The following is a 19,678-nucleotide window of genomic DNA, read 5'->3' on the forward strand; positions in this document are numbered from 1 at the left end:
GATCATTCACTTGCAATGCTTTCACATTCTTTAAACGAAACTGGCTAACTACCTGTTGCCAAGAGCCTTTCTCGCTTACAATGGCACGGAATGGAATTCCTTCCTTATGAGATTTTGCTGTGAAAAACAGGGTTAAGGAAGCACCTCTAAATTCACCTATTACCTTGACTAACTTCAAAAGAAAGATGAAGTTCTGTGCACAGGGCTACAGCTTGTTTCTTGACTCTTGTTGCCTTTTCCTTGACCAGGACAAAGTTTTTTTTCTACAGCTTGTGCCTTGTTGCTAAACACACCTTCTGAGAAGACCACGAAACATCCTTCCTTATCAGACTGAAGAAGCTGAAGTTTATTTTCTTTGAAAAAAGTTGCAACGGTCCCTGTAGGGTCTCTGGACTTGTCAGACTGCACTTTGTTGGGAGCTCTACCAAGGGCATCAACACCTTCCAAGAGGCATCTCTCCTGGTCTTCACTGGTGGCTTTCTTTGAAATCCGTCTATTTAAGGCCAATAATTCATGGGCTGGTATACGTTGTTCATGGCTATACTTCGACCCCTTGTCTAGGACATGGGTGATACTTTCCGGGATTATGATATGGTCTTCAGGCACCAACAGACCCTCTTTTTGTGTTACCTTCTTGTCTTTTGGGATATGAAGCAGTTCTCTAATGCAGTCCAACGACGAAATTCGGTAGCTTGGGATGCCTGACGTTTGAGAATCCTGAAACGCTGCTCAGCAATCCAGGTAAGGTACGAAGCATAGCAAAGGACACGCAGGACATCCCAGCTTTGTCTGACTTGAGCCCACAACTCCGAGCGAAGAATCTTGTAAATGCGCTTAACGTGACTTGTTGACGCCTTGAAAGGACCAAAAAGGAAACTGACCTCGGCTGGCACAAGTACTTTCCGTAAGCAGAAATCGATGAGCCTAGACCAACACACTGTTTGCAAAATAAGACACAAATGGTTGATGTAACTCGCCCAGCAACAAGTTCTACTCAACTACATTTCTAGTACAGTGGGCCCCTTTTGGACCATGTCTACTTCAAGCTACATCTTTTATCTGTATGGGTCTTTTGCTGTTTTTTTAGTTATTTCTGTAGTCATTGTTTTGAATTGTCTTTTGGGTGTATCAGTATGGTGACCCTCAAGTTGTTGTTTATCAGTGCTCTATTAAACAGTTGCAATTTATTTGTTTATATTAATTTACCATCATTGCCATAAGATGGAGTGCTAGATTGTCTGAAATGGCTATTCCATGTGTAGTCTCATGACAGTGAGTGCCTTCTGGTACTGCAGAGGACGGCCGACTCAAGCGGCCGCGGGTTGGGGGAGCCGTGCCCTCCGTCGCCCCTGTGGTGGCTACCAGTCCACCCCCTACCACACCGGCCCCTCCGTCATCACCTCCAGTTCCCATCAGCACGGCAGCCGAGCTTCTCCTCCCGGCTGCTGACTCTGAGGAGGATGAAGAGGAAGAAGCAACTGCAGGGGAGCCCCCCAGTCCCGTGGTGCCCCCCAAGGAGCGCCCAGCCAGCCCCCCTGCTTTACAGCAGCCTTCGTGCTTTTTTGCCCTGCTGCGGGACCTCTTCAATGAGACCGCCGAGCAGAAGATGTCTGCAGCCAAGGCAAGCCCACTTTGCTACGGCATTGCCATGGTGGCTAAGGTGCCAGCAGATTGGTGTGCAAGAGTGCTGGTTCGAGGCTGAGATAATCGAAAGCGCAGCAGTGGTGGCATCGATTAATCACATTTCGGGCCTGTGGTCATGGCAAAATGTCTGAAAAATCAGACAGAAAACGATTTCACCATTCAGAATTTCAGATGTCCTGATACAGTGGCTTCATGGAGTATGTGGAGGTACTGTGAAGGTGCCCGAATTATTGGAAATGCCCCAAAAATTTGCTGTTGAAATCTCTTTTGTTGACTGTAATTTAAATTGAAGCTCCTCGCAACTCTGCTGTACGAAGCTGTGTAATATAGGCACAATTTTGTTGGTTGGATTACACGACATTCTCCCACATTCCCGAGAAATTTTTGTAGTTGGGGTTCCACTGTATAACTTGCAAGAGTTGAAACTTACATTGCCTAATAACTGTATGCTAATTTATATTTCCTACTCAGGAATGACTGAAGACAGCCAAAAATAAAGGAAAAATTCAAGGGGAATCTTTGGCAACATGCTGCAAAGTGATAGTAATGACGAGGACAGAAAACCGCGTTTGCCGTGAAGTCAGGCTGACGTCGGCACATGTGCCGTAGCTATCTTGGGTACTAGGTGCAAACACACACAAGACACAAGGGAGGAGACTGGACAGAGCGCCACTTACAAATGCTTTATTCGGAGCCACACCACACACTTATATAGCCGTTTTAGATGCAAGGAACACAATCAGATCAAGATTGATATGGAAGCGAACTGGTTAAATATTTCTTTTCAGCCATATATAAAGATATCGATGCGTCGCACATGCTTCCTTTCTTTCCGTTAAAAAAAGCTTCAATTACTTCCAGAGCTTTTTTATTTTTACTCTTTGCTAGAATACGCGCCCCTGCAAAACATGGCTCTCAAGATCGTGACAGGCAGGACTTGAATGTGCTTGGGCACGTTTGGCCCTTCTTTATCTTGCTCTACATTTCTGTCATGTTCCCTAATTCGGTCGTTAACGCAGTGCCCAGTTTGCCCTATGTAGGAACGGCCGCATGAGAGGGAGATTTCCTACACGACACCTTCGACGCACTTCATAAACGGTCGCCCATGCTTGGTGCCACATCCATTTTTATGTTCACATATTCTTTCGATACAATAAAAACGCTTCCTAGCTTTTTGGGGGCCAAAAACACAAGCGGTACTTCATATCTGCTAGCAACCTTCTTTAAATTGTGGGCCATCTTGTGTACATAGGGCACCACCACAGGCCTCACCACCTCATCTCGAGGGGTATCTTCCCCAGCTCTCACAGCCGCACTCTTAATTTTTTGTACTAGGCTTTCAACGACTGCCATCACAGTTGAATCAGGAAATCCAGCTGAAAACAGCCTGGCCAATTGGTTCTGGAAGCTAAACCGCATCCTGTGAGGGCAAGATTTTCCGAGGGCAGATTTCAGGCAAATTGAAGCAATCCCCCTTTTTATTAACTTCAAATGGGCGGAGTCGTATAGCAGGAGCCCTTTTTTTTTGGATGAGGTGCATATGCCCAACAAATCTGATACGCACAAAACTCAATGTTTATTTATCTAGAAACTGTAGGCATTTACCCTCAGGCACTTCAACGTTGAATTGCAAGCCATTTCCATGTTGTCGAAACATGGATAAAATATCATGCACATTCTCTTCGAAGTTCAAACTTCCATCCTTACAAAAAAATATCAAAAAATCATCCACGTATCTAAAAACTTTCAAAACGTGCCTAGCCGGCAAAACCTGATGTAAAACTTGATCCATTTGTGAGAGAAAAATATTACACAATACTGGCGCCGCACAGGATCCTATACATATGCCAGCTTTCTGCAGAAAACACTGCTGGTCAAATGTTATAAAAGTCTATTGCAAGTAAAACTCTAAAAGGGTTAAAAAATTGTCAGTGGAAATTCCCGCATTGTTCTGAAAGGAAATGGGTTCGTCTTTTTCTATACACTCTCGGACTGCAGCGAACAGGGCCTTGTGAGGAACAGAGTAAAATAAATCCACCACATCCACGGAAAAGGCGCAAACCTCGTCAGATTTCTTTGTAAGAAATGAGTCTTTATTGGAAAGAAAGGAAGCATGTGCGTCAGCGACCAATCAATATCTTTATATATGGCTGAAAAAAGATATTTGACCAGTTCGCTTCCATATCAATCTTGATCTGATTGTGTTCCTTGCGTCTAAGACGGCTATATAAGTGTGTGGTGTGCCTCCGAATAAAGCAGTTGTAAGTGGCGCTTTGTCCCATCTCCTCCCTTGTGTCTTATGTGTGTTCGCTAGTACCCAAGATGAATTGTGACCAACTCGCCCAACAAGACGTCTTTTTGTGCCATAGCTACTTGATAACGGCTTTAAAAGGCCGTCACTGAATAAACAATGCGCAGTGTTTCCGTTCTTGTGCGAGTGTTACTCTGAGCCTGGCCGCCCAGTCAAATGCTGAAGGCGTACCTGCCCAGCAGTATTTATAACAGTGGCGATGAGAACAAACCATCACCTCAACGACAGAGAACTTTCCCACCATGGTGTACCAAGTTCCACAGTTTGACAACACCAAGGACAAGTGGTCATCGTACTACATCCAAGTCCAGTCTTACTTCGAGGGCAACGACACCGTCAACAATGCTAAGAAGAGAGCGCTTCTCATCTCGGCATCGGGTTGGAAGCCTATCAACATGACAGGTTGACGTTGTGCTCCACAGAAGGTGAGCGAGTTAACCTACATGGAAGCAGTTGAAATTCTTGAAGAATTTTACGCACCCAAGCCAAATGAGATAGCCGCAAGCTTTAAGTTCTTTACCTGGACTCAAAGTGAAGAGAAATCACCTCAGCAGTTTATCGTGGAGCTTTGCCGCCTGGCTGATAAGCGCAATTTCAGGACCATGTTGAATCGCCTGCCACATAACAGGATATTATGTGGAATTCGCAGCAGTGACGTGCAGAAGACCCTACTTTCTCACCTGAAGTTGACTTTGCAGGAGGCAGAAACCATTGTGCTTGCAGCAGAGGTTGCAGAACAGGGTGTTCAGCTTATGATGCAGGTGGAACCTAAGGAAGAGCTTGAGGTTCACAGTCTAGCCGGTGCTAGACAACAGTGACAGACAGGAAAAACCTGCAGTCAGGCGAGCGGCTCGTCTAAAGGCTGTCACCGGTGTGGAAGTAGCGAGCATGGTGAGGGAGAGAGGGGGTGGGTGGGGGGGAGGCAACTTGTGCTTTTAAACATGCCAAGTGTTTCAACTGTAGGAAAAAGGACACCTAGCTACTGTATGTATGTATGCTTTATTTCCACAAAAACTAAATACAGCCTAAACTAAACAACTATACAACAAAATACATAAGTGGGAAAAAAAGCTGCTCGTGGCAGCTTGACCAGCCCCAAATACCCTTAAAAAAAAGGAAGGAGCAGCAGAGTGGAATTAGTTTTCTGAAGTACTTGCAAATTCAAGCACTACAACATATTGTTACGGTGAAGTGAAAGAAGAAGTTGAATTGGACTAGAGAAAGATGAAGTCTGGCAGTTGCCTGAACGCCATATCCATCTTTTGTAAATATACGTTATTTTACACTCGTGGGCCTGCTTTCTTCCCGCAACATTTTGGTGGAGGTGCGGGGTACAACCACGGAACTTCACAGCGGACGTCATCTACCTGCCGCTACAATGGCAAATCAACTGACACAAGCGACAACGCCTCGGCAGCCCGTGCCAACGGTCATCCTCACTCACCCACGGGACCCAGGAACATTTTGTGGCACGGACAACGCCGACGTCGAGGACTGGCTTACGCTGTACGAGCGGGTGTGCGACAACAACAGGTGGGATCCTACAATGATGCTTGCAAACGTAATATCTTATCTGAGGGGAACTGAGAAGCAATGGTATGACACACATGAAGCTGACCTAACGAGCTGGGATGTCTGCAAAGAAAAAATGCGAGACCTGTTTGGCAGACCTGTCGGTCGTCAGCTGGCAGCAAAAAAAGAACTTGCGTGCCGTGCTCAGACGTCCACAGAATCCTATGTCGTGTACATACAGGATGTGCTGGCCCTCTGTCACAAGGCTGATGACAACATGACGGAGGCAGACAAGATTGGCCATATATTGAAAGGTATTGCAGACGATGCGTTCAATCTCTTGATGTGTAAGGATTGTGCCACTGTGGATGCAATTATTAAGGAGTGCCTGCGCTTCGAACAAGCGAAGGGCCGCCGCGTCACTCAAACTTTCGACCGATTGCCCAATACCGCCGCAACATCTTCTTGCGAAGACCTGCCGCGGTTCGTTCAGCCCACAGGACCGGAAGAAATAACGCGCATCGTTCGCCGTGAGCTTGAGGCCATGGCCCCGGCTCCAGTTCGTTCAGACTGTCGGGAAAGCATACCCGCTATCTCCCTTATAAAAGCGGTCGTTCGGGAGGAAATAGCAAGTTTGGGCATTCCATCTCTCTGCTCGGTTCGCCAAACAAACACCTACCACATTTCTCCGACCGCTCGCTCCCAGACGCAAAGCTTTCCACCACTCCGTCGCAACCCAGCTGAATGGCGCACAGCGGATGTTAAACCCATCTGTTTTAATTGTTCCGGTATTGGACACATCGCCCGTCATTGCCGCAACCACTGGTCGTCGCCTCCTCGGTGGTCGTCTCCGAGTCACTACCGCCAAGTACCAGACAATCGTACTTTCTCGCCCTATACGCTGACTAGGAACATCAACGCCGACAGTGCTCCACCAAGATCCAGCCGCTCCCCGTCTCCGCAAGGTCGTAGGTCCCGTTCGCCTCTCGTTCACCGCTCTTCGTCCCCTTCTGCAACCGGTCGCTTCGCTTTGGGAAACTAGGCGGTGCAGCTCCCAGAGGTGAAGCTGCAACTCCGACCCGGCCCACAAATCCTCTGTTGACCCTGCCTACATGTGCAAACCTTCTGGACATTGAAGTTGATGGCGTTCCTGTTAGATCTCTCGTCGATACAGGAGCGCAGCTTTCAGTTATGAGCGCTGCTCTCTGCCGAAGGCTCAAAAAGGTTCTGACCCCCGCCGTACCGTGCACCGTGCGAGTCGCCGATGGGATTACGTCACCAGTCCTTGGAATGTGCACAGCACGTGTGACCATTGGGGGCCATTATACCGTTGTTTTATCTATCGTCCTTGAACACTGTCCACACGACCTAATTCTCGGCCTCGACTTCCTTTCGAAACACTCTGCCCAAATCGACTGCTCCGCAGGTGTTGTACAGTTGGATCTGCCGCTTCCTGCCGACGCAACCACTTGTGCTCCACACTGCCTATGTTCTGCTGAATTTGCAAGGCTGTCTCCACAGGCGGCTACAAATGTCCTCCTGACGTCCTGTCCTCCCATACCTGATGGCGAGTACGTCGTGTCGCCGCTTACTGACGTGGTTTTGTCGCGCAATATTGCCCTACCGAGCACCTTAATTCGGATCCGCGAAAACTGCGCTCGCGTGCCCATCCTCAATTTTGGGTTTTCGTCACATGTGTTGCCACACGGTATCGCCGTAGCGCATATCACTCCTTTGGAAGAATTTCAGATTTCTTTTTTGACCTCTGAATCCTTCCCCAATACGAACGGACCTTTGTCATCCACTCCTTTGTGCTCGACGCCTGCGGACGATGTTTCTAAGATGATCGCCCCCGACCTTCCTTCCGAGCAAACAACAGCTCTTCATCACCTCCTGTCATCTTATCGGGACATCTTTGATTTGGACGACCGTCCACTTGGCCAGACATCTGTTGTCACGCATCGCATCAACACCGGTGACGCCAGCCCCATTCATAGGCGGCCATATCGTGTCTCGGCAACAGAAAGGGCCATCATACAGAAAGAGGTAGACAGGATGATGGACAAGGACATCATTGAACCTTCCAGTAGCCCGTGGGCATCACCAGTTGTCTTAGTAAAGAAAAAGGACAACTCGTGGCGCTTCTGCGTTGACTACCATCACCTCAACCGGATAACAAAGAAGGATGTTTATCCCCTGCCTCGCATTGATGACGCTCTTGACTGCCTTCACGGATCCCAATACTTTTCATCAATTGACCTCCGCTCCGGCTATTGGCAGATTAGCGTCGATGAGATGGACCGCGAGAAAACTGCCTTCGTCACACCGGACGCTCTGTACCAATTTAAAGTCATGCCCTTTGGATTATGCAATGCGCCAGCTACATTCGAGCGCATGATGGACTCTCTCTTGCGCGGGTTGAAGTGGTCTACATGCCGCTGTTACCTCAACGATGTGATTGCGTTTTCGCCGAACTTTCTTGCCGCAACAATATCATGCATGCACATCGCAAATCAGGCAAGGAACATAAAAGAAAAGAAGCAACAAAAGCAAGGTGTAAGCAAGCAAGCCAAAAAAAAAAAGCACAAAATCTCACTGCACTTGATAAACACAGGGAAGGCGGGAGATGGAAATCCAGGACGATGAGCAAAACGAGAACAAGATGAAAGCAGAAGCCAGCGTTTCTACAAGTGGACTTGTCTTCTTCAAGGCGACATATGCTTTCCTCGCCACAGTATATGTAGGTGCGGGTGCGTAGGGGAGAGGGTGTAAAGTGGTGGGTGGGTGTGGCAACGAGCAAAGGTGTGTGAGCGTGTCGAATTGAAAATAAAGGAGTGCTTTGGACAAGGCCAGTGATTTGGCCAAATGACAAGCATGTTTCACTGCCCGCGTGTTAGACGGCATGTCAACGGCGTGTCACACGTCTACTGGGGAAAAAAAGGAAGGAAAAGAAAAAAACGCGAAAAAAAGAAAAAGAAGCTAAAAAACCAAACAAAGTGTTGTTGTCTATAGCTTGAAATTTAGCATAGCGAATAGATTCTAAAGCTCCCTTTGAAACGTTTATGCTTGTTGGTTGCAATGTCTTGAACTTATGGATAAGGTATGATTCTATGTATTTTCTTTCTCGTTCAGAACGGAAATTTGACTGTAAGATGTAGAGTTTAAGTTCATCAAAGTTATGACCTAGTTGGTTGAAATGCTCGGTGACGGCTTTGGGAAGCTTTTTAGCTGTGTCCGCGCGATGTCCGTTCAATCTGACGTTCATTGATTGTTCTGTTTCACCAATATATTTTCTTACAGAAGAAACATTCAAGCATATAAATCACATCTGAGCTTGTCCAAGTGAAGCTAGATTTGACTTCATGTGTATAACTATTTGCGCTGCTTTTAATTTTAATGTCACTTTGAAGGTGCCTACAGGTTTTGCACCTGGGGCGACAACATTCTTTTATTACGGGGGAATGCTATTGGCTGACTTTTGCGTGCACTAACATGTCTTTAAAGTTCCTGTTGCGGCGATAGGTAACCCTAGCTACATCTGGGAACGCTTTCCTCAGTCGCTCGTTGCTTGATAATATTGGGTGGTATTTTCGTAGGATGTTGTTTATGTTTGGGAGTGCATTAAAACATTTTGTTATAAAGGCCGGCGATCTGACAGATTCTGGTGTGGCCTGTTTCTTTGCCAATTCCGACTGTCTCTCCAACCTTGACACAGCATCATAAGCTCTATCGAGAGCAACTTGAGGATAGTTCCTTTCTGTTAGTGTTGTTTTAAGGTCATTTAGGTGGTGGATATAATCTTGGTCTTCGCTGCAGATTCTTATTCGTTTTGCTTGTCCTACAAAAATTCCGTGCTTGCAGTGTCGCGGGTGATGACTGTTGTAGTCTAAATATTGCTGGCTATCCGTAGGCTTCCAGTAAAGTGTCGTTCTCAGTTTTCCGTTTTCTATTTGACCGTCGTGTCCAGGAAGTTGATCTGACTAGGAGAGTAGTGCGCAGTAAATTTAATACTCTGATGAAAGTGATTGAAATAGCTAATTAAGTCGGTTAAGGCACTTGTGCCATGTTCCCATATTATAAATATGTCGTCAATGTAACGAAGAGAGGTGTGGGGTTTTAAACGGTAGAATTTCAACAAGTCTGCTTCCTTCTGCACAGCGCTCCTTTATTCTCTATTCGACCCGCTGACACACCTTCGCTCGTTGCCGTACCCTCCCACCTTACACCCTCTCCCCTTTGGAAGAACCCCACCTATATATACTGTGGCGAGGGAAGCATATGTCGCCTTGAAGAAGACAAGTCCACTTGTTGAAACGTTGGCTCCTGCTATCACCTTGTTCTCGTTTTGCTCATTGTACTGCACTTGATAAGCATATAGGCATTGTACAACTCACATATGAGAGAAAAAATCAAGAATATCAGGAGGAGAACAAGTCGCAGTATCAATTTTATTAACAATAAGATCGTTTAATAAACCGAGGTAGCCTGGAGCACAGCATTTGTGATCCATATTTTGTGCGCGATTTTGGTACATGCCAGTACTCTGGCTTTCTTGTACTGTAGGGAGTTTCGTATAGCTTCAAGTTAGCCATAAAGTAATGTAGTTTATGTTTTTTTCTGTTCATTTTTATACGCAAGCACTAGACGATACTTTAAAACGGCCTGTACTTTCGGTTTCTTAAGTCTACGTAATAAATAAGCTGAAGGGAAATTGTATGGTTTATTACAAATATCGCGAAGAGCTTTCTTTTGTAGTATGTACAGCCTGTTGATATTTGTTTCATAAGTGGTAGCCCAGACAAGACAAAAATAATTAAATGGCTGAGAAAAAGGGAATTATATATCAAGCATTTAATAGAGCGAGGAAGATAGTTCAAGGAATAAAAAATTCCAGTGATTAGTGAAAGCTTACTAGCAAGAAAATCTATATGGCAATGCCAGGTCATAGTATGATAAAAAAATACACCTAGCAATTTTATCGAACTTACAAGTTCAATTTTAGAATTGTTCATTAGCAGACCTTCCTCTAGAGTAATTTGTGTGTTCTTAGTGCGAAATGCCTTAGTATTGTGAATTAATAGTCAAAACGTTGTCAAGTGACCAAATGTACAGTTTATTCAAAACTGCATTAGCTCCTGTAAACAGTTCGGCAGAGTGGTTAGATGACAAAAATAACGTAGGGTCATCATCGTAGATTACGTAACGCATATCAACATCAATGTTTACTAAATCGTTAACAAAGATATTAAAGAGGAGGAGCCCTAAAATACTGCCCTGGGGTACACCTACCCTGACTGACCGAACTTCAGGTTTAAAGCTATTTACTTGTACAAACTGCTGTCTATGACCAAATTATGACCTAATCAAGTCAAATGCAATGCCGCGTATACCATAGTGGTTTAACTTACTAAGCAAGAGATTGTGATTTGCAGAATGGAAGGCTTTTGAAATGTCGACGAATACTCCGAATGTTAGCAAACGTTCCTCAAAATTATTTAGAATTACTTCTTTCTGTTCAAGCAAAGTAGCTGTGTGGACATATTGTTACGTATGGAAAGACACAGACGAAAGAGGCTATTTACAGGCTATTTGCACTGGAGCCAGACAGCCAGGCCAACACTTGCTCGTGCTGAAGCACAGACCATCTTCGTCGTCATTCTCGCGGTGACTCGTCTCTTGAGCATCTCTCGATAATATCGTAATACTACCCCCCTCGCCCCCCTTCCGGCAGCAAAAGCGCCATCACGGTGCTGTAGGGCTTGAGTCAGGCAATGTGGACAACCTCACTGGTTGTCACAGCGGAGGATGTAGTGGGCGTGGCTAGAACAATTTCATAGGTGACATCGGTCACTTGGCGGAGCACGCGATATGGGCCTGTGTAACAGGAAAGCAGTTCTTCACAAAGGCGAACTTTACGCGATAGTGACCAAAGCAACACGAAGGTGCCGGGCACAAAATGGACCACCGTAACCGAGGTCGTAGCATTGCTTCTGTTTGTCTTGAGACACTTGTAGAGCACACGCAAGTTGGCGAGCATGGTCAGCACGGGCAATTGCATCACAGGCATAATTGCTAGTTGAAGCTGGTGTGGACGGAAGCACAGTATCTAGTGGTAGCGTCGGTTCTTGGCCATATAAGAGGTAAAACGGGGAAAAGCCAGCAGTTTCGAGACGGGAAGAGTTGTACGCAAAGGTAGTGTAAGGTAGAGCCAGATCCCAGTCACGGTGGTCTCGTCTGAAACATATTTCGATAGCATGTTTGTAAGGGTACGTTTCAAACTCTCCAAGAGGCCGTTCGTTAGAGGGCGGTAGGAGGTGGTAAATTTATGCTGTATTGAGCAGGCATGCATGATGTCGTCAATGACTCTGGCCAAAAACGTACGGCCACGGTCTGTTAGCAATTGACGCAGAGCACAATGCATCAGAATGATATCATGTAGGAGGAAGTTGTGGGGTCCTCCTCTGGTGCTCTTGGGACAAAGGAATGACAACACAGTAGCGCAAACAATCACAAGGGCATTTATTGCACCTTTCATAGATCAATGCCCGCTAGCCGAGTTGCTATCCACAAAACATGCCGATGGGCGCGCGACAACTCTAGAAGTCCGACTCACCGCGACCGGAAGCGAGCGAATATGTTCGCCCCATGCTGGATCCCAACGCCTGGTCGTTCGCGTGTTCGGTCACGCCAGTGGTGGTGCATTCAAAGGCGGCCACGCGAGGCGGTCTCGCAGAAGCATGGGTCTGCGCGCACGCGGGAGACGTCCCCGCCGTGCGCCGACCCGCCGGGAAAGAGGGTCGCTGCACGTGCGGCACGGCACGTCCGTCCCGCTTGCTGTCTCGAACCCAAAGAGAGAGCGCCTTGTCTTTCCCGAACCCAAGTAACTGCGCAGCGGTGCGACGCTCGCGCCATCTCTCGCACCACGCTTGTACCACTCCGACGCCGCGGCCCACGCGGCGACGCCGCACGGAGACGGGGCTATGCGGGAAAACAAGATATCAGGGGAGGCGCGAGGGTCGCGCATCCCCACAAAGTTCGCAACATAATTTGTGCAACTGGCCGGAAGAGCGTGGGTTACAGCGTTGCGGTTCGGCATAGTCGGCTGCGTCTGCAACCCACTTGTTTCCCGATGTAGATTCCGGAAATAGGCCGAGAAGATCTAAGCCGACATTATGAAAGGACTCGGCAGGGATGTCAAGCGGCTGCAGGTAACCGGCGAGAAGCTGGGAAGGCTTCTTGCGTCGTTGGCAAAGTTCAGAAGCGGCGACATAACATCATATGAAACGGGCAAGGCGTGGCCAAAAAAAAACAGCGACGTACACGGTCATAGGTTCAAAATATGCCGAGGTGTCCTGCCATTGGTGGGTCGTGAAGCTCTTCTAGAACCGTTGAGTGGAGGTGCTTAGGTATGACAAGTAAGAACTGAGAACCACCTGGATGGAGGTTACGACGGTACAGAGTACTGTCGCGGAGGACGAAGAGGTGTAGAGTAGCATCGGCTGGAGAGTGTTCAAAACGGTCGATGAGTGCTCTGATGTAGGCGTCACGCCGTTGCTCGTCGGCGAAAATAGCACTAGCAATATTGTAGGAGTCAGAGTCGTCAACAGTGTAACGCTACAAGCTGTCATCGTCTTGGTGCAGGCAGCCTGACTTGTGCACCACGGAATATGAAAATTCTTGTAGCCTCAAAGCCCATTGACCAAGCCGGCCTGTAGGATCTTTTAGTGATAAGAGGCAGCAGAGAGCATGATGGTCAGTGACTACGGAAAAAGGGCAACCGTAAAGGTAAGGACGGAACTTTGCAGTCGTCCAGACAACAGCAAGGCATTCTCGTTCCGTAATTGAATAGTTGCACTCCGATGATGCTAGGAGGCGGCTCGTGTAAGCAATAACGCAATCCTGGCCACGCTGACGCTGGGCTAAGATGGCACCTTCGCCACGACCGCTGGCATCTCTACGCACTTCTGTAGGGGCATCAGGGTTGAGATGGGCGAGAATGGGTGGTGAGGTTAGATGAATGACGAGACGAGAGAAGGCGGCGGTTTCTGAAGTACCCCACGGGAATTGTACGCCTTTCTTCAAAAGAATAGTGAGGGGTCTAGAAATTGCCACAATATCTTGAACAAAACGAGGAAAGTACAAGCATAGCCCTACAAAACTTCGAACGTCTGCGGCTGTCTTCAAAACCGGAAACTCTCGGACAGCGCGAGTTCTGTCAGGATCAGGCTGTACTCCTGAAGCGTCAACAAGATGGCCCAGAAGACTAATTCAGCGGTGGCCAAAACGACAGTTGGACGAGTCAAGTTGCAGCTTTGCCTTTCGAAATAGATTAAGTAGATAAAGATGATGAAGTTAGACAATGAGAATGAAGATAGACGAAGTTAGACGCCCAAGGTGAGTGTCGAACGTTGGCGAGAAGACGATGACGTCGTCGAGATAGCAGAGGCATGTGGACCATTTGAAACCTTGGAGCAAGGAGTCCATCATATGCTCAAAAAGTGGCAGGGGTGTTGTGTAATCCAAATGGCATTACTTTAAATTGGTATAGGCCATCAGGTATGATGAACGCGGTTTTTTCTCTGTCCATATCGTCAACAGCAATCTGCCAGCATCCAGAACGAAGATCAATAGAAGAGAAATAGCTGGAACTGTGGAGGCAGTCGAGGGGGTCGTCAATATGTGGTTGTTGTATGTATGTTGTTCACATGACAGTAGTCTAAACAGAACGTCTCCATGCGCCGTCCTTCTGAGCCAACGCCACAGGTGACGCCCAGGGACGCCCACCATCAATTGCGGCAATGACGAGCGACGTGGCCGATGCAACAGCAGAACAACACCTACAGTTTGACACGCAGGTGCAGTCAGTGTAACCGAACGCATCCAACGCAGTCCAACGTGCCAGACGTCGAAATTGCTCTTGCTCCATCTGTGCATTCATCGCACCAACTGTGCCGACCCACAATGCATGGCGCGGAGAAAAAAGGTGCCCTTGTCGCTTCTCTGTTGATCGCAGACAGCCGTTCAATGCGTCGCACAGTTTGGCGATCATTTTGCACATGCTCCGAAGAGAGCAGGAGGCAGCATTTTGGCTGGCGCAGCGCAAGCAGCTTGATGTGACAGGCTGTGAGCGACACACGCCATAAACATCGAACTATAAACGCACCTTTGTGCCTCTAACGCTCACCGCAGAAACAAAAGCTGTGCCCTAAAATGCACTTGCGAAACGCACTACAACCTGCTGCGACGTTGGTCTCCGGTGTGCTTTAGTAGCTGCACCAACTACACGCTGCTGAGTTTGACTGTACGTGTAGGTGGCATGTAAACAAGTATCCCAGTGATGCTTTCCTTTGAGTAATGGCCACAAATCTCAAAAACTATGCTTTTTGGTACTGCGAGCACCAATAAATGTCACAGCCACCCAGTTTTAGACTTCACCTGGTGCCACTTCTCGGCAGAACACTTCGTAGAGAAATAGCATAACCTCCAATGTGTAATTGAAAAAAGAAAATGAAAGAAACTCGTGGTATCACGACGAATTTGTATCTTGAAGGTTTTGAGAGAGGGAGAGAACTGACCTGCAACAGAGGCGTTGGCCATGCCTGGCCATGTGCAAACACATCTCACCCCAGTTAGGCCTAAACAAAGGGCTGCAGATGAAGAGAGCAAAGCTGCGTGGCCCGTGCAGCGACACCAGCATCGCCAACATGCTGCTGCGCACTAGCACTCTCTCCATCCACGATGGTGCAAACTTTCGATTATTGGTGGCAGTGCGGATCTCGGTGTGAATTAGCGGTATGTGTTACATATTGTCACGTGGAGTGACGTATGAAGAACACAGTAGCAATACTGTGAAAGACGGAACTAACTTTTATTGGGCGAACCTGTGCCCACAGAAACAGGCTAGACTTAAAGAACGGCGACAACGGCGAACACAGTTGGCAATCGTCAAAATCTGATCAGCGGGTCGAGCGCGTTGGCTTTTATACATCAGTCGTCCAATGTTCCAGAGTAATCGCTGGGACTCGCGTGCCTTCCACAATGTTCTACATTATTCATGTCGCGCACATATGCAATCAGATTACACAAGGTTCGGTCACAGACAGCGGATGGAAGCATCGATAACATTCCAGAAACTTCCGATACATGCAGGCGCGTCCTACGCTGTGTGGTAACATTTTCTAGGCGATGAGACGTGGTCGTCCGATAAAGATCAACAAGTACACGTGTCAACATCATCAGAAGCCAACAAAGACACCAAGGGAAACATGTAAAATTACTTGCACTTACTTATTGAAATAAAGAAATGAAAAAATAATGGCAATGAAAGTGAATGAAAAAACAACTTGCCACAGGTGAGGAACAATCCCACGTCTTCGCATTATGCTTGCGATGCTCTCACCGATAGAGCTACCGCGGTGCAGTTTCCCCATCCACTTTGTTGGGTATTTACGTGTTACTGTTAGAACTAACCTTATGAGTGTTAGCCAGCGCCACCGCTCGTAAACCTTGATGGCAGATCTGGAACATCCTTCCTGCCACAGGCTTCACGAGTATGTGATCTTTCTGGGTGAAGGCAACTGGTCAGTAAACCCACATATGCTACCTGAAGGCATCGGTGTTGCATGGCCAGTCTTTTATTTTCATGTTTTCGCTTATCTTGAAATTTTTTCTGGGTTTTACAGCTTTGAGTTAACGAAGGTTTACTGTATACGCTACACACAGTAACAGTTGTGACGGTACTGCAAAAGATGGAAGAGCCTTTTTAGCAACGAAGGCAACAAAGACATTGAGAAAGTTTTTATCAAATCTTACATACTTGACTTGTTTTGTTCGGAGTTCTCCAACGAAAGTTTGTTTGACGGGACTTGGAACGCACTGCTGTATGCAGTGTATTAGAGAATCCAATGATTGACAAATAAATGTTTACTTACCCGCTGTGTACTGTTTGCAGACAAAATAAAGAACATTTTCAGTTAAGGTTTGTCCTTGCGAATGATGCAGTGGTATATATATATATATATTTTTAAAGCCCAAATTTGCGTCTGTGGACCAATATACAGTTCATTCCTGCTTGCTGGCTTCGCTCGCACCAAAGTGGTGCTGTCCATCGAGCACCTTGCACACTCTAATGTGCTCCAGTTAATGCTGCTGCCCCTTCTGCGTGCCTGTGTGAAGTCCCTCTGTTGTGTGTGCAGCTCGAGGAGCGTGTCAAGACCTGGAGCCACTCCACCGGAGCTCAGCAGGTGGAGTGGTTCGGACGACGCGACAGCTGGCCTGACATGGTCTCCTCTGCATTGCGTTTCCTGGCAGGTGACTACATAGGTGAGGATGGGCCTGCAGTGGGACAATTAGCTCTTTTGTTACCAGCACCACTTGCACACTTGCTTTTTTTTTTTTAATTCCAAACCAGAATGACGGCAATGCAAAAGCACACCAGCATCTCTGACATCTATACCATGTCGAGCGTAAGGCCACATTTCATTTCTATCTCGGGCTGTTGACCTATGCAATGACACTGGCTGGTTTCCTTGAAAATGGTCATGGTTCAATGTACTGAGTAATTACATGACTTTTGCGATTGTTGGTTTCGTGAGGTCACACTGGTAAGGGTGCAGATGGTAGCGCAAATTTGACAGCCCTACACATAGTGCATAAGTTCTGCATTCCAAGGTTGTGGGCAGTTCATCTTCTCTTGAAAGCATGTCAGCTTGAGTTGCATGTCAGCCCAAGTTGCATGTCATGCCTGTGCAGATAAAGTTTTCTTGGAATAAATTATAAAATATATCTGTTCTTCCTTATTACATCTAGCATTGGGCACATGTAGTACAACCAGTAAAAGAAGAAAACGGCAACATTAAATTGAAACCAGGGCAGAGTTTGAGGATCATTGTTTCTTATAACAGTTGTACAAAGTCGTTATAATGAATGCAGACTTTGTCTTTCTCCCAACTTCAGTAACCCGCCAGTATCATTCACATATTGCATAACTGTGCACTCCAGCATTTAAGACCCTGTTTTAGCACACTCAAGCATTGTGACACCCAATATAATTCACCAGGAAATGTCTTCAAAGTGTCCAAGCTCTCAAATAGTGATGCCAATCTGATGTCTTGGTATTACTGCACCACATAAGGAACTCTATAGTTGTGCCTAAATGATCAGGGCAAAGATGCCCGTGTTATGGCAGAAATATCGTGGCAAAAAAATGGAATGAGGCTGCAGTTGGGAAGTGTATTTTGCTCTCCTTATTTCTTTGCGATTAGCATATGAATTTGTCTTCTGACCATGAGCTCAATGAACATGGTTCAGCTAAACCCACCGAGCTGTACTTGGCCAAACTTACTCTTGATTGTTGAAACAAGCTTTGGCAATGACCAATTGGAGGCACTGCCCCTTCCATATCTTTTGTCTTGTTTTGGTGCTCTTACAAAACCGCCTGATCATGCTGGGCTGCAATAATACGTAAGAACTACTGTGCTTAGCTTGTAACATGGAAGTCTAGGCTGACTTGCCAGTAAGTAATATGTGGTGTAAGTACATGTATACGCTCTTCATTTCTTTCTTTTATTTGATTACTCCATTTTGTCTGCTAAGCATTTTGTCATAAGAATCGATCTTCATATCTTATTAAGGAAAAATGAGACATCCACCCCATCGTAGCAAGTGCTACAAAGGTTGCGCATTTTTCAACTGCACAGCCTGTGCACAACCCCCTGCAGGATACTGCACTTCGCAAACAACCCTCCCACCTTCACCTAGGACACAAACAATGGGTGAATGGCTTGCAAAGAAAGTAATAATAATAATAATAATAATAATAATAATAATAATAATAATAATAATAATACTGATGCAGAAACCATTCACAATGATTGCCAATGTAAGCGAATAGCGAAACGCTTCAAGACAGCTATACGCTTTCTCGGAGACGGAAAAAAAAATATATATTTTTCAGTTCTGTTACTTTTGTAATGTACATTTCGGGGTGCACCTGCCAGCCGAAAATTTGTTCAAGACAATGCGTTGTTGAGCAACGAAATGCCGTATTTATCCACCGAAATACTCAGTTTCGGTACGAAAGCACCGAATTAATAATATAATAATATTTGGGGTTTTACGTGCCAAAACCACTTTCTGATTATTCTGATTTCTGAGTAGTGGAGGACTCCGGAAATTTTGACCACCTGGGGTTCTTTAACGTGCACCTAAATCTAAGCACACGGGTGTTTTCGCAGTTCGCCCCCATCGAAATGCGGCCGCCGTGGCCGGGATTCGATCCCGCGACCTCGTGCTCAGCAGCCTAACACCATAGCCACTGAGCACCAAATTAGACCAATTTTCCACCGTTCACCATTCCTAGATGACTTTTTGGAACCCGACCCTCTTGGTCCCGTTCAAAAGGGCATCTTTCCGTCCTGATTTACTACCAAAAACGAGTGTTCAGTGCCACTTCAGAAGAGAGCTACCAGGTAAACCCAAAAGAAAGAAATCCATCATGTTGGCCCGTCGCCAGCACGTACACTGAAGGGTGGTTCTGATTGTAGTATAGAAATTTCTGGTAGCTTCCAGTGCAGATAACAATATATACATGATGCAAACATGTATATTGACAACACCCTTACTCCATGACCATTGTTCAAGGTCATGATCGCAATGCCAAACCGTGCTCGGAAATTCCACATGCTTCACCAATTTGGCAAGGGGTGGAAAGAATGTGCCGTGCAGGATGAGGAGTTACCGCAGTTATCAGCAGGGTCATCTGCAGACCCCAGCAGAACAGCAAACAGGCGGACGCCTCAAAGTAGTGGCGTGACACAAAAGCAACCAGTGATTGCAACGGTTGCTGACAGGGGTGGTAATTGCCAGAGTGCCCTTAGACATTGCAATTATCAGCGGAGACATCTGCTAACCTTGGTGGAAAAGCGGATAGGAGGACTCCATGGAACAGCAGCACTACACAAGGGCAGCTGGCAATCGACATGGTGGTCATGGTGGTGCCAAAGGCAGCTGACAGCGGCAATACTTGGCTAGAGCACAAGAAAACATCGCAGCCAGTAGTGATTATGACTGCGGTACATGGTGGTGTAGTAAATGACAGATAGTGACAACGGTGACGACCACTTCCACTGTTGGCATGCACAATCGGACAGACCGTGCAAGGATAGATGCAATGTTTCTCATGATGGTTGATCAAGTTACCATAGAACAATG

At 46.6% G+C, this 19,678-nt stretch overlaps 1 protein-coding gene across 6 annotated transcripts in view; it reads left to right on the forward strand.

Moving 5' to 3' along the window:
- Positions 1 to 19,678, forward strand: part of LOC139059016 (nuclear factor related to kappa-B-binding protein) — a 617,245-nt gene that overhangs the window by 273,972 nt on the left and 323,595 nt on the right. For all 6 annotated transcript variants that reach the window (XM_070536798.1, XM_070536799.1, XM_070536801.1 and 3 more), the window contains 2 exons: positions 1,296 to 1,621; positions 16,663 to 16,789. In XM_070536798.1, the coding sequence (XP_070392899.1) occupies positions 1,296 to 1,621; positions 16,663 to 16,789 (453 nt within the window). The remainder of the gene's footprint in view (positions 1 to 1,295; positions 1,622 to 16,662; positions 16,790 to 19,678) is intronic.

Source organism: Dermacentor albipictus, chromosome 4, assembly GCF_038994185.2.
Source record: "Dermacentor albipictus isolate Rhodes 1998 colony chromosome 4, USDA_Dalb.pri_finalv2, whole genome shotgun sequence".
In the NCBI taxonomy this organism is placed as follows: domain Eukaryota; kingdom Metazoa; phylum Arthropoda; class Arachnida; order Ixodida; family Ixodidae; genus Dermacentor; species Dermacentor albipictus.